This window comes from Castanea sativa, chromosome 2 (assembly GCF_040712315.1).
Source record: "Castanea sativa cultivar Marrone di Chiusa Pesio chromosome 2, ASM4071231v1".
NCBI lineage: Eukaryota > Viridiplantae > Streptophyta > Magnoliopsida > Fagales > Fagaceae > Castanea > Castanea sativa.
The window spans coordinates 112,592-140,429 of NC_134014.1; the positions used below are offsets into that span (position 1 = coordinate 112,592).

The window sequence follows — 27,838 nt, forward strand, 5'->3', positions numbered from 1 at the left end:
TGACCTTCAAAAAGAAACAGTCACCCTTTCTCAATCAAGGACATCGAGTCCAAGTCAATTTGAGGCTTCTCTTTTTTTTTTTTGCCAACTTTAACCATTCCTTTGATGCCTAAACTTCCAACCAAATTCCCATCAATTTGGTTCATTCAACCAAAGTCCCCACCTGTAGATTTTTTTTTTTTTTTTTTGGTATGGAGTTCCAACAGAAGTGGTTAGAACTTAGAAATGGTGGACAAGAAATAAGCCACACACGAAATACTCATTACCAGTCAGGATTAGAGTTGGGGGGGGGGAGGGGGGGATTTATTATGATATACGCACTTACACAAATTTATGTGAATATATAATATTTAAGATCAATTTGAAAAATTAAAAGCTATTCATTTAAATACTAAGTGATGTTTAATGTAATTATACAAAAAAAAAAAATCTACAAAAAAAAAGTTTATTCATAATATTGTATTTATCTATTGAGATATTTTTAACATGAGTGATATTTTTTTTTTTTTAAAGCCAAAACTCAAGTTATGAATAAAACTATTAGTAGTTAAATAAGTATTGAGTGTAATATATGTGAATTTCTATTATTTTGGTTAATGTATTCTCATAAAATGTTCAAATTATAATATGGTAGGGACAAACTAAAAAAAGTTCAGCGTAAGACATCTAGTGGAGGACTTAAGGTTCCTCAATAATTCACTTAAGGTTCCTCAATAATTCATTTAGAAGTTATGCTCTTTTTCAAGACCAAAGAAACAAAGTGGCAATTGAAAATTCCAAAAACAAAAAGTAGGTAAGGGTATTTAATAATAAAGGTATTTTTTCACCCTTAAAATGAAGGTATTTTTTGGGCAGGCTAGGGGGGCGACTACCCCACCTCGACCCCCCTGGCTCCACCCCTGCTCATTACCTTCCAAGTTTTGACACTCTTAAGTTCTAAAAGTTTATAACAATTTGCAAACTATGAGTACAAATTTGTCTAAATATAAATTCTTAAATCTATATGTATGATTAGACAATCCTTAATAGGCTGCAAGTTAGAATACAAGAATACAAAAGCTACAGGTTTAGGAAATTCGAAACATGCAAGGTTTGACCAATCGAGATGCGTTTCTGTAGAATATAGTTAAAACCCATCAACCCATCAACCCATTAAGCCCATTAAGTGATTAGGGTTTTAGATCTAATTTACCTAGTATTTAAAGGAAATCCTAAGACACCTTTTAAAGGAGTTTCATTTAGAGAGAGAGAAGAGTGCTTCTTGTGCCTCCTATTGAAGATTTAGGGTTTTTGTATCCAAAACTCTCTTAAATCTTTTACTAGCAATATTTATTGATGAAACTCAAGATCCAATGTTATAGAAGTTGCAACCATCACTAGTCATCAAAGTATACTACAAGAGGTAGCATTAGATTTAGGAAAAAATCTATTGTAAACACTTCCATTCTATTTAGTGAATTTGTTTCCTTGTAGATTGTTTAAGTTAAATCTTCCCCAGATTTTTTACCTTGAAACATGATTGTTTCATTAATTTTCTTGAGTTATCATATTGCTTGTATTCTTTACTTTTTTGTTGTGTATGATATGATTTATTATTGTTTAACATAGATTTTCATAATTGACCTAAGTAACAACTTGGCTATTATATTAGGTTCAGCAATCTATTTTTTCAGGGGTCTAAATAATAAATAGATATCACAAAAAAAAAAAACAAAAACAAAAGCCTGGATATATATATATATATATATATATATATATATATATATATATATATGTGTGTGTGTGTGTGTGTGTGTACTCGTTTTTTATGAGTAGTTATTTTGTCATAGTCATTTTAGTATTGAATCCAACTAATTGTGTGTTGGGGTTTGGGACTTGTGATTTGATATTTTCTGTTTTCTGTTATCAAGTATTGTAGACCCATGAACATTAAACCAAAGAAAAGAAAAAAAAGCATGAAGTGATTCAACGACATTTTCATCTTCAAGAATCTACAAAACTGCAATCTAAAAAGAGACCAATATAACAGCAGCAACCAAGGAGGCACTATAAATAAATGATATCCATCTAACATTTACATCAAAATTAAAACGAAAAACAAACTACAAATGCACAGCAGATAGTTTCTAATGCTAAAAAAGATTAGATTTAAACATAACTAACTATACAAAGTTTGACTAGAAACTTGATTGTAACCATTGGTTATAACTCAAATTAAAAAAATTTACTATAGCTATTGTAAGTGCACAATTGCACCTGGCCCTAAGAACAGTTACGGGCTCAGGCCCAACGAGCCTTAAACAATGTAATTTGTAGAGTGTGGGCTTGAAACCCAGGTTAGAAGTGTTTGAGGATTAAATAGCAAGCCAAAGATTATAAACACTTAAAAACAACAAAGAATGCTATAAGTCAATCTGCTCGGACGTAAGCCGAGAACTGTTCTTATATAATTTCTCTCTCTCTTTTTCTCTTTCCTTTAGGTTACAAAGAGGGAGATCCCTTTTTCTGTCTTAGATTGCTCTTTAAATACTACTCTTTGGAATACTTTGTACACGTGTTGCTTTACCTCCCCTTTAGCCTAGATATTTCTTTTCCCAGTGCCTTTGAATAGTAACCAGAAGTTTCTCTTCCACTGTTCAGGTGTCACTTCCCCATCAATGCGGCCAGGGTGGTAGGTGCAGGGTCTTTAATGTGGAGGTAGCAGCCTTTATCTTTGACATTTCTTCAACACTAGTGCTTCTGGGGCATTCTAGGGTTTACCCCTTTTAACCATTGGCCTTAACCGTGTCATCCCCTAATTTTTATTACGAAACCCCGAGTTCTTCGGTGTCCATCCGAGGGTAAGTTCACCCTCGGCTGGATCCTCGGACCCTCGGCGTATAGGCCGACCCATAGTACCAACAAATTCTAAACCCAGTAGCAGGTCGGCCTTCCTTAACACGGCCCAAAAGGCCCACATTCTCATCAGGATCTTTTTGCCCCCCACAGCTATATATTTTGAAAATCTAACAATTGAATTACATATTCTTTGTGTTCTTAATATACATGTCAAATTTAGTGTCAACCTATGTTATTTACTTTTCGATCCATAACCTTATTTTTTATGCATAATTTTAAATTGCAGAAACATGAAATAACATTTGATTAATAATGATCTTTTGAAAAATTTTACAAACATGGATTATATAATAAAAAAATATAATCAAAACGTGGATTTATCAATAGTCACTTTCAGTATAAATATATTGAATCAAGTTTGTAGCTAAACTTTAACCTAACTAAATTGAACAAATAAGACATTGAAGTTTGATAAAAAAAAATCTTCTTAATACTCATGTCAGGGGATATACACCACTACAATTCCACAAATGGATAGTTAAATACAAATCCAATATCCTTAACAGCTAGGGCCAAATCATCATATGATGTCAAGTTTTCCAGTTACATGCCCCATACACCACGAGCAGCTGCCACTTTGTTGCTTGGTCTAGATGTCAGTTCATACAATATCCTTGCAAACGTATCAGAATATCTGCCATCTGAGAAGAGTATCTCTGCAAAGGCATTCTCATAAGCTAGCAGCAATGCCCTGTTCTGTGGCTCAGAGACGAGGCTCTCAAGTATCATTGCAGCTTTCCTGCAAATTTCTGGAACAGGATGCGGTGCCTTGATCACTTTCAGCAGCCGGTCAATTGCCCTGAATTTTGTTAAATTGTAAACATAAATTAATACGAAATTTTGGCAACAAAAATTTTGTTTTGAAAAAAAAAAAAAAAAAACCCACTAATCTTGAACTATGAAGACTGAAATTTGAAAGAACATAAAGGAAGTCACCATCGCTCATTGGCAAGCTTCAATCGGCAGTCCATATTAACTTCAGCAAGGTTATAGAGTGCACCAACAGCAGCCGCTTGTGCATCAAATGCTGGCAAGCTCAAAAGATCAATTAAACGCTTGTGTATCTGCACTGTTCATTCAGCCCTCATTATAGTCTTAGTGCATAAATGATACAGGTTCAATCTACTTATATGCGGAACAAAATTAACCTGTGAAACAAAGGGAAGAAGGAAAGGCTCATTATCAGGATTTATTATCAAACGCCCAAGTAATTCAGCAGCCGCACAGTGCCATGATTTGACTGCAGATCCCAGCATTCCCATTATGGCTTGAACTGCACGTTTCTCTCTGTTTAGTGGAAATTGTAGATGAAATGATCATCCTGAAGTTAATAAATCAGTACCAGTAGCTAAAGAAGAAAAAATCAGATCAGATTTCTTACGTTATTTTGATGTAGGATGGCTTTGATGAGCTAAATATTCGAAGATCAAGAAATGGAGCCAAATTTACAATTGTCTCAAGGGCATTTGTGACAAGTTCCTCATCCTCTGTTTACAAATGGGGACTTTTAGAGGCAATATACAACAAAACAAGAAGGCAGAAACATTAAGAGACCCTTTTTTTTTTACCAAAACATTCCAGGAAATATCTAGAATACTTAAAAGCGATATCATGATATTATACTTTTAAGTATAATTTTAAAATCTTCTAAAAAAAAAGTATAATTTTAAAATCAATTATACTTCTCATCTTAGATGAGATAATATGTACTCATAACTGATGACACAAAAGAAATCTTTAAGCTTTCTACAACAAAATGCCTCACCTTTGACATGATCTTCTATGCACTGGAACACTGTTTCCAAACAATGCCGATGCTGGGCCATAATGACTTCATTGTCTGGCATGAAAGAGAAGTTCCGGATTATATTTGAAGCAGCAACAGCACACTGCTGTTTTTCTGCTCGCCCTTCTTCATCTAGATTAAATAAACCATCTTCGTCAAACCACCAATCCGAAGAACGAGATTTGGACATATTTTTCTGCACTACTGCTTCTGTAACAGAAGAACCAGATCCCAGGCTGCCAAATGAATACTACCCCATAATTAGGTCCCAATTAGTCAAACTGAATTTAATGCTCAACATTTGGATCACAGGAATAAAATATATATGTTGAGCCTACCCAGGATACAGGAGAGTGCCATTTGAGCCTAACACCTCATATTCATTCCCAAATCCTGTTACAAGAGAATTTGCCCCTAGTGTTCTGACCCTCAGCGTCCTTATGAGTTCTTTCGAAAGTGCTATATCACGCCAGTCATCAATCTGTCTCAATCTTGAATGCAGTGAGTAATTATACCATAGTGACAAAATTTAAAACAGGATAGATGAATAAAAACGCATACCACTTGGAGAAGAGCATCCAGCAACCCAGGTATTTTTGCAAGAGGGGTTGCATCTTTGCGCATGTCTTCCTTTTCTTTGAAAGAGAGCAATGTGAGAGTATTTAATGCCCAGGTCAGCTCACTCTTTAGTCCACTTTGAATAGCTAGAACTATCCTCTTATTGTTTTGATCTAGAAAGAGTTTAACAGTCAAACAATCTAGGATTGAGAATATTGACAACATATTTCCCAAACAACTTGGAGGGCCAGTAGTGCAAAAGTGGAGTGAATAAAATGAAGAGATGTAGAAGACCATATCAGAATCATCAGAAATATCAATCCCAAATTCCCAACTAGTTTAAGAAGCAAAACAGAATTTTTTGCAAAAAATAAGGGGAATGTATCAGTTGAAGAACACAACATTGCTCTAAGATCTGAGGAAAAGATTGCAAACATTTCGTGGAAGCATAATGGAATGGCAGAAAAAGCTTAGATGGAAATTGTTATAAATGATGTCACAGAATGGACTTTTATTTTTTATTTTTTTGGATAAATAAGCAGCTAATATATAAAATTAAAAAAACAAACAAACAAACAAACAGCCAATACGCAGTAGATGCCTGCAAAAACAAGAATAACTCAACACAGGCTTAGCTAAGAATACATTCAAGAACCTCCACAACCGTCTGTTCACATCCCTGGAAAAACACATAACACCCCATTCTGCGGGGAGTTTTTGAGGACATCTACCACTAATTCTAAACCTTACAACATCCCTAATATTCTAGACAATACAGTCCTCTCAGAGAAGCATGCAGCAATGAGGCCCTTTCTCTTCTTCCTTAAAACCCCAAATGAAGCCCTTTCTTTTACCTTACAACATAGTCTTGATTACCCAAACAGCATTCTCCCATTAACTCGCCATCCTAACCTCTTTTTACTTACAGAGATCATTAAGAGACACCTCTAATGTTCCAAGCAAATTCTTGGGACCAACGCGTTCCTGTGAGATTCCCACTTCAAATCAGCCACTAAATCTACAACCTAAAACAAAATGCATTGGCATTCATCTAATCCTACCCTCCTACACTCGTAGTGTATATAGCATTTAAGAAACAGTAAATTTTACAAGTTGTGGAGTATAAACAGAGGAGCATCAACGAATAGCACATTTGAATCTAGAACAGAATGCATTGATTGCATTAGCAAGCACATTGAGTTGTAAAAAAATTTTCAGTTCTAAGAAAAAGTAAGATTATTGTTGAAGCATAATTCATGTATTAGGGTTTACAAAAAGTAAATCAGGGAAATTTAAGCGAAGAGCGAGCGAGCTAGCTAGGGTTTTGAAGGAAGGAAAGAAAGAAAGACTGACCAGCGAAGGAGCTGTGGACGTGGAGAGATGGTCCGAGGAGGTTTGACGGAGCCGCCGTGTCGGCAGCTGCGGCTGCGGCTGCTGCAGCTGCAGCGGCGGCTGCGGCGCTGCTATTGCTACTGCCGAATGGGCGCCCTCTTTTAGGGGTGGGAGCGGAGGCTCCGCCACCAGACTTGCCCTGCTCTGACCTCTTCTGCATCTCTCTCTCTCTCTCTCTCTCTCTCTCGCCGTGCTACTCTCTGACTCTGTTAATGTGGAAGTGCCTATGGCTGTGGGTATCGGTTTCTTTCGTTTTAGATATCTTATTTAATTAATTTTAATGCCACGTCACGTAGCACTAGCAGCAGCAGGCGTTAAATAAATAAAATGAGGATCCAAAAGTCAAGCCCGAAATATGTCTTAAAGACTCTTAACTTAAGGCCCCAAGCCCAACTAGGCATTAAATATTTTTTGAGAAGAAGAAAATAATTGAATGGAATATATTAGAATTTGACATGAGGATGCTCTTGCAAGCATACATACATATATGTCTAGCATGGCACTAGCAGTGGAAGCCACACTCAGGGAACACGTCCACGACACCTTTGACGAGGCCCTTGGAAAAACGGTGACCGCGGTGCCATCCTCGTTGTCGTGTCACTCACCATTGTTGAAGTGGAGATCAAGAGTCAGAGAAATAGAGAGGCATAGAGAAGGAGAAAGTGAAAGAGAGAGAGGAAAGCAGTGGAGAAAAAGAAAAAATATATATTAAAAAACTCTAGCATCTTGCTACAGTAGGGTGTCAAAGACGAGATTGCACTATAGCTCAATGCTAAAATTTTTAGGATTTAGCATATTTGATGTAGGTGTGTTTTTATTGATAATAGCTTAATTTTGCATATTTATATTATTATTAGAAAGAATTATTACACTTATTTTGAGTTAATTCATGCATTTTATAGTTGGTTTTAGAATAATGCTAAATGTGGGGTCAATGGGTCTGGGAATATGTGTTGGGCTAGAGGCCCAATCCGAGGACACTGAATGGTCTGAGGATGTGGGAATATCAACCCAAAAGGCAATACAAATAGATAAAGAAACGAGGTCTGATCAAAGTTATCCAAAAGGATGGTCCGAGGAAGAGTATGGCCTCGGCTATGTAAAGTCGAGGTAGGAGAGGGCTGTCTGGCATTCAAAGACGATATTCTAGGAAATCCTATAAGTAATGGTAGGCATGGTGGATGTACAAGATAAGAAGAAGGGCTGTGAAATATCTGGAATAAAGTTGCTACCACCTCATTGAATGCTCTGCAACTACTTCTCTGGCCGCATTAATGGGGAAATGATGCCTGAGCATTAGGGTTTAACCTTACAGCTGCCTCCAAAGACTTTAAGGATAGGATGATAGGATAAGTATCTAAATCAGTGATCTAATCCATACGTGGAAGATGAAGAGAAGAAGGAGGATGAGATAAAAGGCAAAGGAAGACGTTCGAAATAGGAGATAGGAGAAAAAAGAGAGAAAACACTGTATACATTAGCATCCATAATTGTAATCTATCTTTGAAAGAGGGAAAGATAATATAAATTATCTTTGGCTGTTGTTCGAGGACAATTTCTGTTACATAAATAGTCCAGTGTTTATGTAACCTAGATTTCAAGCCCACTCTCTACAAATTTCATTGTATTGGGTTTTTTAGGCCTATCCCATTCTTACCTTTGGGGTCGGGTGCAAATTGTGACCTTACAATTGGCGCCGTCTGTGGAAAAATCTTGTTTTTTAGGAAGTTTAACATTATGGCTGGCTTAGGTTCCACCATGCAGAGTTTATGGGGTCCCAGCGTGAGGATCACTTCTTGCATCTTGAGCAGGAAAGAGATCAGGAGGGCAGTGTGCATACAACACACACTAGTAGGAGTCATTCACGAGGCGAAAGCAGAATTCCCCACGAGGAAAATGCTAAGGCCATGCAGCTAGAGATTGACCACCTGAAGAAGAAGTTACACCACGAAAGGCGAAGGCGAACTCCCTCCTTTCCTGACCATTCTTTTGAGGACACCCAAGGTGGTAGTTACAGGCCTAGGTCAAGAACTCCTCCTAGTGAGTCTTTTTCCTACTAAGAGGACTACCTTCGTGGTCGTGAGGGCAGGAAGCCTTCCTCTAGAGGCTTGGGGAATGATGCTACGAGTAGGGCGTTGCACCGAATTTCCAAGTAACCTTTCACACGTAGGGTGGAAAAGGGGAAGCTCCGTCGGCGATTCACCTAGCCAACGTTCACCATTTATAATAGCCGAGCCTTGTGGAACATGTGAGTCATTTCAATCAGAGGATGACAGTGCATTCTAAGAATGAAACTCTAATGTGCAAAGTCTTCCCTTCTAGCCTGGGACCTGTGGCGATGAGGTGGTTTAATGGCTTGCGGGCGGGTTCTGTTAATTCCTTCATGGAACTCACTCGGACGCTTGGGTCTCGCTTCATTACATGTAGTAGAGTTCCTCGGCCCCTGGATTCATTATATTTCATGGCCATGCGAGAAGGGGAAACCCTGAAAACATACTCTGACAGATATTGAGAGATGTTTAATGAGATCGATGGAGATTTTGATGATGTAGTGATAAGGACTTTCAAGGTTAGCCTACCTACTGAGCATGACATAAGGAAATCTTTGACCAAAAAGCCTGTAAGGAGTGTATGTCGGCTCATGGATCACATTGATGAATATAAACAGGTTGAGGAAGATCAGCAGCAAGGTAAGGGAAAGGCGAAGGTTATCCCTTAAGAGAGGAGGGATTTTAGGTCGGACCGATACAATAACAATAGGCCCCGAAGAGATTTTTCCGGACAAACTGGTCCTACCACTCCTCAAGTGGTTAATACTGTATTTCGGGAACTGGTGCATCTGCTGTTGGAGAAAATCCAGAATGAACCATATTTCAAATGGCCCAACAAGATGGCAGGGGACCCCATGAGGCGTAATCAGAGCCTTCATTGCTAGTATCATCGAGAAAGGGGTCATACCACTGAGGATTGTAGGACCCTGTGGAGTCATTTGGAGTAGTTAGTCAAGGAGGGAAGGTTAAAATCGTTCTTGTATCAGCCCAATGGGCAGGGAGACCATTCAGGTTCGGTGAATCAGGGCAACACTTCTTCAAGGCTTCCTTTGGGTACGATCGATGTTATCTTTGCAGCTCTTGGGAGGACTAGTTCTCATCCTTCTAGGGTGATGTCCGTGGCACGAATCCTTGCCGAGGATTTTAGTTTTGAGCCGAAGAGGGTTAGGGGGAGTATCCAACCAACATTGGGTTTCTCAGAAGAAGACAAGATTGGTACTATCCAGCCACAAGATGATGCTTTGGTGGTTACATTGAGGATATGGGGCTACAACGTGAAAAGGGTGATGAAGATCAGGGTAGTGGTGTAGATATTATCTACCCTGATTTATACAAAGGGCTAAACTTGAAACTTAAGGATCTGACGACTTATAATTCACCATTAATAAGTTTTGAGGGGAAGACTGTCATACCAAAGGGACAAATTATATTACTTGTGCAATCATGCTCAGAGGTAGTAGAAGTGGACTTCATTGTGGTTGATACATATTCTCCCTACACGACCATTGTGGCAAGACCTTGGCTTCATGCTCTTGGTGCTGTTTCCTCAACTCTACATGTCAAAGTCAAGTTCCCATCTGGGGATCAGATCGAGAAACTGGTTGGGAGTCAATTTGTGGCTAGACAATGTATGGCGGCTGCAATTCTACATCAGCCTAGGTCGGAGTCCTCGGCCTTTGCTGAGGGGGGCTCATAGCAATCAATGTCTCTGGTCACGCCCAGGGTGGCAGTGGTAGAAGAACCCACGTGTGAGGAGTTGGAGGAGGTTATTATAGGTAATGACCCTGAAAAATTCTTTCAGGTGGGAGTTCAATTGCCACCTCAAGAGAAGGAGGAGTTGGTTATGTTTTTGAAAAAGAACATTGATGTATTCACATGGAATGCTTATGAGGCCCCTAAGGTAGATCCAAATTTCATTTGTCATCATTTAAATGTTAATCTAGCTGTGATGCCAAGGAAGTAACCACCTCGGCGCTCATCCAAGGAGCATTTCTAGGTCGTTAAAGAAGAGGTAGTCTAGCTCAAAAAGGCCGGTGCTATTAAGGAGGTGTTTTATCCTAAATGGTTAGCTCATACAGTGGTAGTGAAGAAGAAGAATGGGAAGTGGAGAGTATGAGTAGACTTCACAGATTTGAACAAGGCTTGTCCTAAAGATTCTTTCTCAATGCCACGTATAGATCAGCTGGTGGATGCCACTGTTGGGCATCATCGGATGAGTTTTTTAGATGCCTTTCAAGGTTATCACCAAATACTTTTGGCTTTGGATGATCAGGAGAAGACAGCCTTTGTCACTCCTACGGGGAATTATTACTATAAGATAATGCCTTTTGGTTTGAAAAACGCAGGGGCTACCTACCAAAGGATGATGACTAGGATGTTTGAGGCATAGTTGGGAAAGACTATTAAAGTGCATGTGGATGACATGGTGGTGAAAAGTAAAACGGTTTTCACGCATGTGGAAGACCTAAATGACACCTTTTAGACGCTAAGAAGGTACAAGTTGCGCCTTAATGCTTCTAAGTGTTTTTTTGGTGTGGGATCAGGTAAATTTTTGGGTTACATGGTAACTCATCGGGGAATTGAAGTTAATCTTGCGCAGGTCAAGGCAATTAGTTGCTTTCAACCACCTCAGAATCCTAAGGAGGTTTAAAGGTTGACAGGGATGACTGCTGCCCTCAACTGGTTTATTTCTCAGTCCGTAGATAGATGTAGGCCTTTCTTCCAGTTGTTGAATAAGTGGAAGGGATTTGAATGGACCGAGGAGTGTGCTTTAGCTTTTCAGCAACTTAAAGAATATCTTTCGCGACCACCCATTATGTCTCGACTAGAAACGTATGAAGTTCTGTTTGCATATATTGTTGTAGCTAATCATACCGTTAGTCTAGTTCTGATACGGGTTGATAATGGTGTGCATAGGCCAGTTTATTACGTGAGAAAATCCTTACATGAAGCCGAGATGCATTATTTACTGTTGGAAAAAGCAATCTTAGCAGTGGTGCGTGCTACGCGTAAGCTTCCCCATTACTTCCAATCTCATACAGTTGTTGTTCTAACTCAACTTCCACTTACGTCTATACTTCGAAGTGCTGACTATACAGGGAGGATTACCAAATGGGGTACCATTTTGGGGGCTTTTGATATCAAATATATGCCTTGCACCTCTATGAAGGGCCAAGTCCTTATTGATTTGGTGGCAGAATTCGCTAAGCCCTCATTAGAAGAGAATTCCAAGAGGTTGGACATGGATGAAAAATCAATTGACATGATTTCGTGCAAGGAACCTTTGATATGGAAAGTGTACGTTGATGGCACAGCGAACCAAAGAGGATCTAGTGTGGGGCTAGTTTTGGTGTCTCTTGAGGGAATTACTTTTGAGAAATCCTTGAGACTAGGGTTCTCAGCCACCAACAATGAGGTAGAGTATGAAGCTTTATTGATAGGAATGGCTATGGTTTAGAAGATGGGTGGAAAAATAGTGCATATATTCTTAGATTCACGATTAGTGGTGGGCTAGGTGGAAGGAGAGTTAGAGGCCAAAGATTCGAGAATGCAAGAGTATTTACAATTAAAATTTGAATCTTTTACCTTGTTACATATCTCCAAGAGCAGGAATACCCATACTGACTCCCTAGCCACCCTTGCGACATCCTCGACACAAGGCCTACCTCGAGTCATCCTTATTGAAGATATGTGTAAACCCATTGGGACGGATAGTGACACCATTCGGATTCATCAAATTAGGGTGGGACCTAGTTGGATGGATCCTATAGTGTCATTCCTTAAAAATGATATCTTGCCCAAGGTACGTAGAAGAGCACCTCAGTTCTGGCTGTCTGAGGATTAGAAGTTGTATAAACGCTCTTTTTCAAGACCATACTTGCTATGTATACACCCTGAAGCAGCAGAATTACTTTTGAAAGAGTTACACAAGGGATTTAGGGAGTCACACAGGAGGAAGGTCTTTGTCTCATAGAGCTCTTACATAGGGGTATTGGTGGCCAAATATGCAGAGAGATGCACAAGGTTACGCAAGAAAGTGTGACTAGCGTCAGAGGTTTGCTCCCAACATCCATCAACTAGGAGGTGTCCTTAACCCCTGTCTAATCCTTGGCCTTTTACTCAATGTGGTTTGGACATTATAAGACCTTTCCCAAAAGCAGCAGGAAATAGGAGGTGGTTGCTCGTTGGAATAGATTATTTCACTAAATGGGTTGAAGCTGAGCCATTGTCAAATATTAGGGATGTGGATGCAAACAAATTTGTCTGGAAAAACATTATCACCAGCTTTGGAATCCCTCATACTCTTATTTTAGATAACGGCTTGCAATTTGATAGTAAGGCCTTTAGAAGATATTGTTGTGATCTAGGCATCACAAATAGATATTCCACTACATCTTATCCGCAGGGGAATGAGCAAGCCGAGACTATCAATAAAGTTATAGTTAATGGGCTCAAGAAAAGGCTGGATGATGCTAAGGAAAGATGGGTGGAAGAATTGTCACATGTTTGGGTACTGCGAAGAACCCAGCATGGGGAAAATTGGGACCTAACTGGGAAGGACCTTATCGTATCACTTCGGTAGCTGGTATAAGGGCATATTATCTTGAAGATCTAGATAAACATTGTACCACGTCCCTAGAATGTAAATAACCTACGAAGATATTATTATTAATGAAAGGCACTTATGCCATCTTATTTCTGTTGATACTATGTGACGCTGATTATCATTTTTCTAAGTAAACTGAAACTTGGCTATGCTTGGCTCCTCGAACCACATACCTTGTAGAAATTGATATTTTATTAAGTGTTGAACAGAACCTTACTTATGTCTGGTCCTCGGATCATCTACTATTGGAAAAATTAACACTTTAGTTCATTTTTCTAAGTATCAAACTGAAACTTGGCTATGCCTAGCTCCTCGGACCACATACCTTGTAGAAATTGATATTTTATTAAGTGTTGAACAGAACCTTAGTTATGTTTGGTTTTCAGATCATCTACTATTGGGGAAATTAACTCTTCAGTTCATTTTTCTAAGTATCAAACTGAAACTTGGCTATGCTTGGCTCCTCGGACCACATACCCTGTAGAAATTGATATTTTTTTAAATGTTGAACAGAACCTTAGTTATGTCTGGTCCTTAGATCATCTACTATTGGAAAAATTAACACTTCAGTTCATTTTTCTAAGTATCAAACTGAAACTTGGCTCCTCAGACCACACACCTTGTAGAAATTGATATTTTATTAAGTGTTGAACAGAACCTTAGTTATGTCTGGTCCTCAGATCATCTACTTTGGGAAAATTAGCACTTCAATTGATTTTTCTAGGTATCAAATTGAAACTTGGTCATACCTGGCTCCTCAGACTACATACCTTCTATATATTGATGCTTTATTAAGTATTGGTTAGATTCTTAATTATGTCTGATCCTTAGATGATCTATTCTTGGGTCAAATAATATCTAAATTTAATTTTAGCACTATTTTACCATCCTGATCGCGTATCTTGTGGACCCCCAAAGAAGTGATGAATAGGTAGGGTTCATGAACATCACTTAAAGCATTTATTTTGCAATTATAAGAGTATTTTGCCAGATTTGGTCGATTAATTGGCTCTGGAATCATTAGAAAAGAGTTATCATTTATGTGGATGATAAATCTAGGCATGTGCCATTGTCTTATTAATTAGGCATAAGGTAAAGTAGAGATGATGCGAAAAAAAAAAAAAAAAAAAACATAAGTGTCAAACACATAAGAGAAACCAATTGATATTTTCATTAATTTAAGGTCTTTCGAAAAGATAATTTGCTCACAGACTGTCAAAATTATATCAAATAAAAGGAAGATAAAGCTGAAAGGAATAGTGAACAAGGATCAATCACGACTTTAGTTTTATCGTCAGATTGCCCTTAGGATCCTTTGGTGACTGAATAGGAGCAGTGGAGTCAAAAGCAGGCCCTTTGCCTTTTGGATCCTCCTTGATGGTGATGGGAAGGGTCACCAGGACAAGTTCTAGTGTCTTAGTAGCTCCCTTCTTTTTGGTAGATTCCTCAGGAACATTAAGAGGTTGGGCAGCATCATGGGTCATCCCTTATGTTGTTCCTTCAATAGGTTGTATGGGGGCTTCAAATTGCTTAACCTCCTTGGACTGATGTCCATATGAGGGGAAGGCTTCAGAAGAGCTGTCCCTTTCGGTGTCTGCTCCCTAGGTGGCAGCATTAGCCTTGGTGGTTGATGGAGCAGAGGCTCGGATGGCTGGTGGGTAGTAAACATTTTCTCTCCTCCAAATGGTAGAAGAGGCATCAATCCCAACTCGGGTAAGTGCCTCATTCCACACTTGGAGGCAATAATGCCTACATACCTCCGAGACTTGTGATCTAAGATTTTCTGTGGTCTCTGCCACTTTGACCTCGTACCTTCTTACTCAGCTTGGTCCTTTGCTTTTTTAGCCTCCTCTTTGCCTTTTTTAGCTTCATCTTTGGCCTTGTTGGCTTCCTCCCTAGCTTTCTCAGAATCCTTCAGGCTTTTCTTGAGAACCTCTATTTGTTTCTTTGCCATAGCATTGTCCTCGTCGGCCTAGTGAAGTTACAGGTGCTGGGTCTCAGCCTGTTTCTCGATCGTCTTTAAGGCTGCATTAGCACTCTTCCATTCATTTTCTGCCCTACTTAATTGGGCAGTGACCTCTTGTAGCTTCTTGTCCTTTATCTCAAGGGTCTTCTAAGCATGGTTGCGCCTTATTTCCTTATCCTTAAGGGCTTTGTAGGTGCTGATAACAATCTCTTCAGCCCTATGAGTAGATTGGACAACCTATTTACAAAAACAAGGTGGGACAAAGAGATATAGTAAAAAAAAAAAAAACACAAGTACAAAAGGGAAATGAAATGAGTAACAGGTAAATAGGATTCTTACCATAGCGAGCTCCTTTTTTAGTGTGATAAAGATATTTTGATCCCTTATCTGCCTTAGCTCGTGCATGTCCTCAGGCAATAAAAGAGCTTGTTCTAGCGCATCGCCACGCAGGCAACTGCTCCTGCATTAGAGCCCCTGATGGAAGCGTCGGTAGTAACTGCATGATCATCCATTGTCATTAATGGAGCCCAAATTAGGGCAGGTGCAGGCGCATGGATCACCGTCCTTTTGTCTGACCTCGTCTGTGTTGTGCGAGCCTGTTTAACTCCCTTTTCGGGCTCCACATCCTTGGGAAGGAGGTCTTTCCATCCCTCAATCACGTCATTCCCCTTATGCTGATCCCTCTTTCTCTTATGATCAGCTTGGTCAACACGTTGGGATTGGGTAGGTAGGGGAGTTTGGGCTGAGCAGATTTCTCCGAGCCTTTGTCTTTTGTTTGGGGAAGCTTGGTTTGAGCTGCCTTCTGGAGCTCTTGATTCTCCACTTGGGCTTCCATTATGTCTCTAAGGTTCTGCTTGGGTTTGCGCTGAATTCCCATTGGGTTAGGGCCGTGAGTTTCTCCTTATGGATGATTTGAAGATGATGGACCGAGGTCACCGATTTGATTCTTAGGAGAAGGGGGTTAGTTGAAGACTTTAAATTCGTCCTCAGAATCTGAAATTTCAACAATTTCTTCTTCTTCCTTTACGTTGGGTTGAGAAGAGGTCACCTCACCAGCTGTGTGTTGGGTTGGAAGAGGAATCAAGGGCATACCTTCAGGTAAAAGGAAGCTCTCGGTAGCAATGCTTATCCGGTGTAAGCGTGGGTCTTTTACTCTAATTACGCATTTCGGTGCCTGGAAAGTTTAGAGATAGGATCGCAGCCGAGGATCAAATGAGCAGCTCGAAGTTGGTTATCTGTATGCACGAACACTTCGGCCTTCAATATTTCGTCCAATTTGTCGTGACTGACAAGATTGAAGTGGTGAATAGCTGCGTGTGGGTCTGCAAAATCGTCAAGAAAAATACGATTAGATCGAGCAAATACTTTTATATACATTTGGATAAAAATAAAAAAAAGAATGGAAAATGTGGTTGTGAGTAATTTGTCTAAACCTAGAGTCTCACCTGGTTCCCCTTCCCTTGTTGGACAGGGAAGGCCATCGTGCCAATTCCCTGATATGATTAGGAAATCTTTTTTCATGCCCTTGTTGGATTTAGGGAGGCAGATTAATATTACCTCGGGGTACCTAAATTTTAAATAATACCCCTGCCCCTTTAGGTTATGGAGATTGTAAATCCAGTTCACGTCGTGATGGGTGAGCCCTAAACCCATCTTCTTATTTAGCGCATCTACAGAACCCAAAATTCTAAACATATTTGGGGTGCACTGGGTAGGAGCTAATCTAAAGGCCCTAAGGTAGTCCCTAGTAACCGTCCCCATTGGGATTTTCATCCCGCCCTCTATGAAAGCGATCATTGGGATAACTACTTCTCCCGTTCGCCTTTTCTCATGCCACTCCCCTTCCGTACAATATGTAACGGATACCCTCAGGGGGATTCCATACCGAGCCTTAAATTATTCTATCTTTTCATCAGAATCTACTAGGGAAGCAAATCTACCCATTTGTAGGAAAATGTTAGAGGTATTGACGAATATAGAAAAGGACAGGTGAGCCGAGGAGAAAGAGACACAAAAAAAGAGAAAAGTATGTAAAAAGATAATGAATGAGGAAGTTCGGGAAGACTTACTTTAGGTCGAAAAAACCACCTCGGCCTAATTCTTGGTAATTGTGAGGGCACGTGTAGATCGAAAAAATTGGTAGGTTCGCTGTATGAGTGTTGAAGTGAGTAAGATGGTTTAAATTGTTGATATTTATATCAGTGAAAGTTAAGAAGAGGGACAGTTCCCGCCTATGTTCCTATGCAATCCTCAGCCGTTGAATGTGCATCGCGTCGTCAAACGTGGGGGACAAAAAGCCATCAAAATTTAATTAGGGGACGCTCCGTATGACGAAACGTTAGGAACTTGCAGTAGGCAGTTCAAGGGACGTCATCATTGTTAGGGAAGAGATATGGCAAACATAAATTAACGGTGGCAAATGTCGAGATCCTCTTTTCCTCCCAAGGTGGCAGAAATGAGAATCTCGAGGAGCTACTGTGGGGTCAATGGGCCCGGGAATGTGTGTTGGGCTAGAGGCCCAATCTGAGGACACTGAATGGTCTGAGGATGTGGGAATATCAACCCAAAAGGCAATACAGATGGATAAAAAAGTGAGGTCTGATCAAGGTTATCCAAAAGGGTGGTCCGTGGAAGAGTATGACCTCGGCTATGTAAAGCCGAGGTAGGAGAGGGCTATCTGGTGTCCAAAGGCGATATTCTAGGAAATCCTATAAGTAAGGGTAGGCATGGTGAATGTACAAGATAAGAAGAAGGGCTGTGAAATATCTGGAATAAAGCTGCTACCACCGCATTGAATGCTTTGCAACTACTTCTCTGGTCGCATTAAAGGGAAATGATGTCTGAATATCACGGTTCAACCTTACAGCTACCTCCAAAAACTTCAGGGATAGGATGATGGGACAAATATCTAAATCGGTGATTTGATCCATACATAGAAGATGGGGAGAAGAAGAAGGATGAGATAAAAGACAAAGGAAGACGTTCAGAAGAGGGGATCAAAGAAAAAAGAGAGAAAACACTGTACACATTAGCATCCATAAATGTAATCTATCTTGATTGGCCAAAAACGTATTGACCTCTTGTGATGGATTAATTAATTAATTATCCCAATTTAATTAATTAACCAAATTAACATGCAAACGTGTGGTAGCACAAACAAATCACCAATAAACTAAAGTGCAACAGAAAATAAATTGATACGATGATTTGTTTACGAATGGGGAAAACCTTTAAGGCAAAAACCCCACCGGGTGATTTTAAGGTCACTACTCCCGAGAATCCACTATTATCACAACAAGCGGTTACAAGTAAAGGAATCCTAGTACCTTATACCAACCTATAGTTGAACCCTTACCCCAATACCCAATTGGACTTGTTCTGTAGTGACAATCTCTCCTTTTCAATGCACGTCTCCCAGTACGTGACTAACCAATTGCGCAGATCCTAGTACGCGACTTCAATCACCAACTTGAGAAAGATGTTGGCTGCAAAGTTCTTTAGTTCATCCTCACAATGAAGAACAAGAAGATGCTTGGTTATAAAACCCTACGGTGCAAAGACACAGTAGCTTCTTCACAAAGAGATGAACTAGGGCAAACTTTGTCTCCGGTCACAAATTGCTTGAACAGAGTTTGCTCAATGCTTGTGCAACTTGTGCTTACTTTGATGACCCTTAAAATAATCCTTTTATATGTCTAGAGTTATGAGAAGAGAAGGTCCAAAGGCATGTCCACGAATTAGAATCAAAACAATACTGAAAAACTGTTTTTCTTAAATCTTGACAGCTAGAGGTGTCAAGGTGCTGTCGAGCAGCTGTCAAGCCACGGGCTGGAACAGCTTCTTAAAGCTCAATAGATGCAGTTGTCGAGCCAGCTATCGAGTTTTAATGAAGAGCACTTCTCAGCTTGTTTCTTGAACAGACTTGCATGGCTTTAACACTTGATCTTGAAACCTTGTTTCCTAAAATATTAAAAACATCGTAGATCTACCCAATTACAAGTAAAGTGTGTTTTGTCAAATGATTAGCTAATTACATAAAATAATGAGATATATTCTTAACAATTGAACCACATATGTCCTAACATATCTTTGAAAGAGGGAAAGATAATATAAATCATCCTCGGCTGGTGTCCAAGGACAATTTCTGTTACATAAACAGTCCAGTGTGTATGATATTGCAATCTAGCCCATCATTTTTGTTATTCAACATCTCTAGAACCTAAATTTTAAGCCCACTCTTTACAAATTTCATTGTATTGGGCTTTTTGGGCTTATCCCATTCTTACTTTTGGGGTTGGGTGCAAATTGTGACCTTACACTAAATAATCAATTTTGTGCTTAACTGAATTTTAATGCGAGAATTTGTTTTTTGTAAGATGATGAAATTAAATAAGTGGATTTGTACAAAAAAGAAATCTAATGAGCTTCGATTTTACAAGGGCCATGATGAAGTCCAAGAAGACCAACCCAAATAAATTCAATTCCAATTGGAGTAAGGAATCAAAGGAAATTTGCACAAAATCCAAGTCCGATTCGGATTAAGATTTCAACTTGCGCACCAGTTAGTATTTGAAGCATAATTTTCAGTTCAGATGTCCAATCAAAATAATTTAAGTTGGGCTAGAAAGCTAACTTATAGGGCTACAACTTTGTAGTTTACCAAAAGTCCGAATTATGAAGTTAAATAGGAAAAAAAACGTCGGTTAATTGAAATATAAAAACTTGGGATTTTCTCTAAACGGGAATTCAACTTGTAATAAGATTTCTTAACATATTTAAAGGCTCTTTAGGGCAAAATTCAGAGGAGAGCTACAGTAGAACATAATTTATTGGTATGTTCTTAACAATTATTTATTGGTTTTAATGCTTATGTTATTATGTTTTTTTTTTTACTCATCTAGAAAATTGTTTAGTTCTGTATAATTCTTTGATTTATCATAGACTCCAGGCATATTAAATTCTTAGTATTCCCTGCGAACTAATTTATTAGTTTTGTTTTGCTCAAAATCAATCAATTTCATAAAACTACCTTAGCCAATTAATTCTTGAGTTCTTATTGTTAAATCATCCGACTAAGATCATCCTTCGTAGTTTCTCCGTTGCTTGAGAGCTTAGTCTATTCTTCTGCCCTCTCTTGCACTGTAGAATTGATTGTTACCTTCATCTGAAGGTACCGCTAGGTTCCTTGGAATTCCAAGTGGATTCCTCGGCTTGTGGGGTGTTTTTTCCAGGGGTGTGGGAAACAGTTTTCTATGGAGGATCTTGCACAATCTTGGACACGCCTTTCCCTCTCTGAGAGAAAAGGGCCAAGATGCTGCCTTACACCGGAGGAGGGTGTTAAAACTTTCTCCATTGCAGCAAATTTTCTTACTAAAAGAGCTCTAAATGCTGAAGCGGTTGCTAGAACTTTTACACCTTTGTGGCGGGAAAAAAGGGGCTTCAAAATGAAAAATATTGGTGATCACAAGATTTTGTTTTCCATCAAAGACAAGGAGGATGTAGATCGAATCATGGGTAGTGAGCCGTGGAGTTTTGACAAGCACTTGGTTGTTTTGCAACGCTATGACAATGATATACCACTTGAGGATATCAAGTATGATCGGACTACCTTTTGGGTACAAGTTCATGGACTCCCAATGAGGTATATGACAATCGAGGCGGTGGAAAAAATTTACGGAGTGGTTGGTAAAGTGATCAAGCAATCTGATTCAAAGGTGTATGATGGTGGTAACTTCATTCGTGTAAAAGTCGTAGTTGATATCACGATGCCATTATGCAGAGGTCGACTTATTTCATTGAAAGATGACAAGCAAGTATAAGTCTCTTTCAAGTATGAGTCTCTTTCAAGTACGAACGATTGCCAAACTTATGCTATTGGTGTGGTCGACTTACTCATGATGATAGGGACTATGAGATTTGGATTGAAAGTGAAGGGACTCTAAAGAATGATCAAAAGGAGTTTGGATCTAGTCTACATGCTGCCCCTTCGTGGTCTCCAAAAAGAATACTATTGTGGTGCCAGGTTACTATTCTACGAGGAAGAGGCATCAAAGCCGATGGAAGAGGAACAACCAATCCCGCAGCCCCAGTCCGACGGCAATTCTGAATCAGAGCAGGAACCAAACGGTGTTGACCGTTACATGTAGGGAGTTGTCAAGCATTCGATGGGTAATGGCCAAAATGGAATTAATTCTATTGGTCATGATTGTTCGGAGTATGAGCCAATTGGTGGTGAACGTTACATGCATGGCGTTGTCAATCATTAAATGAGAAACGGCCAACATGGAATTAATTCCATAGATCATGTTAGTGCGGTATCTTCGGTGCCTTTATTTTCCAACTTAAATAGGAAGTCCAGCTGTGCAAATGGGATTGAATCAGGCTTAAAGGAGGTGGATGAAGAGTTCCAAAAGACAAAGGTGCCAAGAAAGGGTCCGGATACACTTGGGGTCTCTAAGTCACGTGGTACTCCAAATGGAACAAGTCCAGGTCAGCTAAATGAAGCCTCTCCCTCTCACGTGCCTGATAGGGTTTCAAACAATATTGTGCAAGGGCGTGTTCTTCCATCATGGAAATGCAGAAGCAGGCCACCAACTCTGACTGAAATCCCACCCATGCAATTTACCACAGGAAGAAAAAGGCAAACTTGTACCTCACATGATTTCTCTGAATTACCTTCAAAGAGATTTCAGGCTTCTTAGGAAGATGATGGAGTTTTATTTATATTGGTAGAGGCTGAGGATTAGCCCCGCCAGGCGCAATGAATTGCCTAGCTTGAAACTGTCGTGAGCTTGGGAACCTACGTACAGGAAGAGAGCTTGTGGAAATCACACGGGAAAAGATCCCTCTGTGGTGTTTTTGGCCGAGACACTTACAGATGATGCGAGGCTAGAAGTTGTACAAAGAAGTATTGAGCATGATCATTGATGGGTGGTTCCAAGGGAGGGTAGAGGTGGTGGTTTGACTTTATTTTGGAAGTCTTCAATCAATCTGACAGTAGTTGGGTCTTCGAAGAATTATATTCATGTAGTCATCAATAAGGATTTAGATGATGAATGGCGTTTGACGGGTTTTTATGGTGAACTAGAGACAACTAGAAGAACTGAAGCATGTGATCAACTTAGGCACCTCAATGCTCAATCTAACACTCCATGGTTGTGTGTTGGGGATTTTAATGAGACCATTAGGCAAGATGAGAAGGTGGGAGGTGGAATTAGGCCTCACGATCAAATGCAACTTTTTAGAGAAGTAATTGATGAGTGTGGGTTTATGGATTTGGGATATGTGGGTCCTAAATTCACATGGGCTAGACACTTTGAGAATGGAAGCTCCATATGGGAGAGACTAGATAGAGGATTAGCCACAAATACTTGGTTCCTAAAATTCCCTAGCACGAAGGTTTATCACTTACGGTGTGACTCATCAGATCATATCCCTCAACACATTATTTTTTCAGGTTTGGAACCACACAATAGAAAGAAGTTGTTTCGATTTGAGGAGATGTGGCTTTCTAATCTAGGCTGCAATGAAATTGTTGAAGCCATGTGGCATAGTTCTAGTGTCACTGAGTCTAGGGAGGGAATATTACAAAGGGTGGAGAAGTGTGGTAGAGATTTAAGTTGGTGGAATAAGAATGTATTTGGGAATGTGAGAAGGGAGTTGGAAAAATTGAGGAAATTACTCCTCAAGGCCGAAGGTGAGGCTGTGCTAAGTGGAAACAATGCTCGGGTTAGGCAATTGAAGAAGGATATTGAAGTATTGAGGGATAAGGAGGCAACTATGTGTGCTTAGAGGTCGAGGTTACATTGGGCAAGACAAGGGGATAAAAATACAAAATATTTTCATAGTTGTGCCACAAAGAGGTATAGGAAAAACTTGATTGAGGGAGTTAGAGATGGAGGTGGTATTTGGAGAGTACATCTGGAGGAGATAGTGTCAATTTTTGTAAGTTACTTCAACACACTTTTTTCTTCATCGGGTCATAATGAATTTTCAAGGGTATTGGAGTATGTACCAACTGTGATTACGGATGAGATGAATTCCTCACTAAGCCGTGCCTTTGAAGCAAGTGAAGTTAAGGTGGCTTTGCAACAAATGGCTCCTCTAAAAGCTCCCGGACCAGACAGAATGCCCCCACTTTTTTACCAACATTTTTGGGGGACGATAAACCATGATGTCACCTCCTCCATCTTGATGTGGTTAAATTCAGGTACTCTACCTACTCCCCCAAACCATACTTTTATTACACTGATCCCAAAGATTAATTCCCCCGAGCATGTTCACAAATACCGCCCCATAAGCCTTTGCAACACGTTGTACAAAATCTTTTCCAAAGTTTTAGCCAACCGTCTGAAGAAAATACCACCTCTCATCATTACTTAACACCAATCTGCATTTACTAAGGATAGATTAATTTCTGATAACATTATGGTGGCATTTAAGACTTTACATTGCTTACAAAGATATAATTCTGGTAGCAATGGCTATATGGCCATAAAACTAGATATAAGTAAGGCCTATGACCTGGTAGAATGGCCTTTTCTTGAAGGAATTATGAGAAGGATGGGATTTAATAAAGGGTGGATTAATCTTATTATGGTGTGTGTGAGAACAGTTACCTACTCAGTTTTGGTAAATGGAGAACTTAGTGGTTTAATTCATCCAACAAGGGGTAAAAGGCAAGGAGACCCATTATCTCCATTTCTGTTTTTACTTTGCACTGAGGGGCTGAATGGGATGATTAAAAAAGCGGAGAGGGATGGAGGGTTTTCTCTATGTAGGAGGGGACTAAAACTAACACGTATGCTTTTTGCAGATGATTGTCTTCTCTTTTGCAGGGACACCATGGATGAGTGTAGGAAGGTGTTGGACATTTTGAATGATTATGAGGAGGCCTCAGGACAAAAAATAAACAAAAATAAAACAATCCTTTTCTTTAGCAAAGCAACCGATGCCGCAATGAAGAATAATATCAAAGAAGCTTGGGGAGTTCCTGAAATTATGCAATACCAGAAATATTTGGGCCTTCCTTCATTTGTTGGAAAAGGGAAGAAAGCAAGCTTTAACTATATCAAGGAGAGGGTGTGGAGGAAAATCCAAGGTTGGGAAGGGAAGCTACTTTCACAAGCGGGTAGGGAAGTGTTGATAAAATCAGTCATCCAAGCCATTCCAACATACACAATGGGATGTTTCAAAATTCCATTGAGCCTATGTAATGAGATTGAAGCTATGATAAAGAAGTTTTGGTGGGGACAACGAGGTGATCGGAGGAAAATCCATTGGGTGAAATGGAAAGATTTGACAAAATCTAAAGCAGTGGGTGGTATGGATTTTAGAGATCTTGCTTTGTTCAATGACTCACTTTTAGCAAAGCAAGCTTGGCGGCTCTTGAACGATCGTAATACTCTCTTCTACAAGGTATTCACGACACTTTTTTTCCAAACACAACGATCATGGAAGCTAAGGATTCAAGATTGGGTTCTTATGCATGGAGGAGTATACTCATTGGGAGCGAGGTGGAGGGTTGGCAATGGGGAAAAAAATTAGAATTTGGCAGGACCACTGGCTGCCAAAGAAACATCCTCCCCTTCTATCCATATGTCCAACAGCGGATTATGTAGACTCTACTGTGGATATTCTTATTGATCCACAAACTAGTCAGTGGAATGTAGAGATGGTGGAGGGGTTATTTAATGAGGAAGAGGCAGAGTTAATCAAGCAAATCCCTCTAAGCCGAGCTGCTGCGGAAGATACTTTGCATTGGCCCTATTCAAGTAACGGACTATACAACTGTAAGTCAAGCAATAAATTCTTAAAAATGGAGGAAGAGATGATGGACAGAACTCATGAATTGGTGACAATGGGAGATACACAGGTCTAGAAGCAAATTTGGTCCATGAGTGTACCACAAAAGGTGAAGACATTGCTGTGGAGGGCTTGTCGAGAAGCCATGCCAACAAAATACTCTTTGTTTCGACACAAAATTACAGAGGAGGACTTATGTGTGAGATGTTGAGCTGCAACAGAAGACTCCTACATGCGTTGTGGTCATGCTTGGAGCTTGACTTGGTGTGGGCAGAATCGGAGCTGTGGAGTTTCTAAGGAGAAGTTCAATTCATAAGCTTTAAAGAACTCTTATCATGGATAATCGAACACACTTAGCAGCTGGAATTATTTGCTGTTACGGTGTGGTCCATATGGAACCAACGAAACCGAGCTCGGCTTAATCAACCCGTAGATGCCATCCATCAAATTGCCCACCTCTCCAAAACTTGGTTAGCTGAATTCCAAGCAAGACAGGCCAGCCAGGTTTCAATACCAATTCACACTCAACCAACGAGATGTAGGTGGAAGCCACCCCCATCGGGTTGTTTCAAAATTAATTTCGATGGGGCAATTTTCCCAAAGGAGAAGAAATCTGGTATAGGTGTAGTCATTAGAGATAACAAAGGTCTAGTAATTGCATCATGTTCGAAGGTGGTGCACCAAATGCTAGGCTGTTTTGATATCGAAGCTATGGCTGCAGCGTGGGCTATAATTGTGCAACAGATGCGGGTGTGAGGAGGGCTGTGTTAGAAGGAGACTCAATGGCAGTCATTACAGGCTTAAGGGAGGATGAGAAGGTATTGGTTCCATACGATCTACTATTGGAGGATGCAAAATTTTTATCTGAACAATTTGATGAGCTGCTTTACTCTTATACACAGAGGGAAGACAACAATTTAGCGCATAGTCTGGCTAGATATGCAATAGGCATTCCCGATTTTCTAGTTTTGATGGAGGATGTTCCATCACAGCTTTATTCTGTATTCCAAACGTTGATGCATTTCCCCCTCAAAAAAACAAAAAAAGAACAAGAAAAAAGATCATCAATCGTATGAATTTTAGCTGAGTTATAAAATAAATATTGTTAAGACTACCAATAGATGTGTTGTGTGTAGATCTCTAAACCTTAACACCTTAGTATATTGTTATTTTCTCTCAATTTAAATTTCTTTTATGTCCAACATAATGTTTATGGATTCCACCATTTTGAATATGTCTAATATGTTCTTGCATAATTGGATCAAATTCTGCAATCATTTCAATTAGACTTAAAAAATTTCCATTATTTTCTTCATAAATCTTTTCATTTTTCCTCGGAATGCCAAATTTTTTTTACCAAGATTCTTTACTACAACAATAATTCTTAATAAAACCTTTTTCCAATGATCTTTCTCTTTGTTAATTTGTTCTTGGATATTTTTGTCTATTGTTTTATTTTTTGACAATCTCATTTCCAAATCTAGCCAAGTGTTCATGTTAGTTATATGCTCTCTAGTTGTTTCATGCTTTCTAATTTTAGAACTAATATTTTTCCAATCTCGAGTTCCTTCATTACATAGTTGGCTAGTACATTTAGACTCAAACAACTTGCAACAAAAACAAAATACTTGGTCCGTATCTTTTGAATACACTAGCCATTTTCTATCATGCTTCTCCCCATTTGATAATATTCGAGTGTAATGAATAGTAGAAAAATGTCTAGTGTCATCACCTCTAGAAAAATTATATCATTGTCTCTAATTGGACCTCTTTCTACTAATAAATCTCTTAATTTTGTGTCAACATTTTTCCAATTACTTGGATCATAAATATTTGAAGGCATATAATTCAACATGTCATTATGGTGAACTGTTCATTTGTGACATTTTCATCATTATTTTCATTTTCTTCTAAATTATTTTGAAGTTCATTATCAAGATTTGTTGTATTGCAAAATTAAACATCATTGTTATCTTGCAATTGTATTATTTCATTATCTTCTAACTCTTTTTGGTGAATTTCTTGCTCATTTGTGATATTTTCATCTAAATTTTGTGTTATATTTTATTTATTACTAATAACAAATTTATCCATTGATCCTTTTTGAGACTCAATTAATTTTTCTTCTTTTTTTCTTTTTTTAAGTTTTTCATATCCAGATGCATATTTTCTAGTAGACATTTCTAATTAAACAATATATTTATAAAGACTAAAATAAAAAATAAATTTCAAGTGTAGAGAAAATGAGAAATAGAACCTGATTTATATAAAAAATATTGTTGTAGTTTCACCGAACAATAACAAGTTTTTAGCAATCTCAACCTGCATAAATAAAGACTTATTCAATATATTACCACTAACTAAAAAAAAAAAATATATATATATATATATATATATATATATATATATATATATATATATATATATATATAAACACAAGATTAAAATTAAGCACAAGCATAAGAAAAATTTAAGCACAACTGTAAGTGCACAATTGCACCTGGCCCCAAGAACCGTTACGGGCTCAGGCCCAACGAGCCTTAAACAATGTAATTTGTAGAGTGTGGGCTTGAAACCCAATTTAGAAGTGTTTGAGGATTAAATAGCAAGCCAAAGATTATAAACACTTAAAAACAACAAAGAATGCTATAAGTCAATCTGCTCGGACGTAAGCCGAGAACTGTTCTTATATAATTTCTCTATCTCTTTTTCTCTTTCCTTTAGGTTACAAAGAGGGGGATCCTTCTTTCTGTCTTAGATTGCTCTTTAAATACTAC

The 27,838-nt window shown here is 39.0% G+C and overlaps 2 protein-coding genes across 2 annotated transcripts; one reads left to right on the forward strand and one right to left on the reverse strand.

The window, feature by feature from the left end:
- Window positions 1-3,214: 3,214 nt before the first annotated feature.
- On the reverse strand, window positions 3,215-6,870 carry LOC142626226 (armadillo repeat-containing protein LFR). The gene is made up of 8 exons (XM_075800022.1): window positions 6,596-6,870; window positions 5,246-5,415; window positions 5,023-5,165; window positions 4,664-4,920; window positions 4,280-4,385; window positions 4,047-4,185; window positions 3,835-3,962; window positions 3,215-3,697 (listed from the first exon to the last, which is right to left on the reverse strand). Exons 1-8 carry the CDS (start codon window positions 6,792-6,794, stop codon window positions 3,442-3,444), a joined length of 1,398 nt encoding a protein of 465 aa, XP_075656137.1. The 5' UTR covers window positions 6,795-6,870; the 3' UTR covers window positions 3,215-3,441.
- A 13,639-nt stretch (window positions 6,871-20,509) lies between these two features.
- Window positions 20,510-21,076, forward strand: LOC142624225 (uncharacterized). Its single transcript, XM_075797762.1, has one exon. It carries the CDS (start codon window positions 20,510-20,512, stop codon window positions 21,074-21,076), a length of 567 nt encoding a protein of 188 aa, XP_075653877.1.
- Window positions 21,077-27,838: the final 6,762 nt, after the last annotated feature.

What these genes read in the sequence shown, in the direction of transcription:
- LOC142626226 (XM_075800022.1), bottom strand. Translation starts at nt 6,794, where the DNA reads ATGCAGAAGAGGTCAGAGCAGGGCAAGTCTGGTGGCGGAGCCTCCGCT. An exon ending in TGGATGCTCTTCTCCAAGTG is followed by an intron (nt 5,166 to 5,245) that starts GTATGCGTTTTT and finishes AGATTGAGACAG; the next exon opens with ATTGATGACTGGCGTGATAT. An exon ending in CATAGAAGATCATGTCAAAG is followed by an intron (nt 4,386 to 4,663) that starts GTGAGGCATTTT and finishes ATTTGTAAACAG; the next exon opens with AGGATGAGGAACTTGTCACA.
- LOC142624225 (XM_075797762.1), top strand. Translation starts at nt 20,510, where the DNA reads ATGGAGGATCTTGCACAATCTTGGACACGCCTTTCCCTCTCTGAGAGA.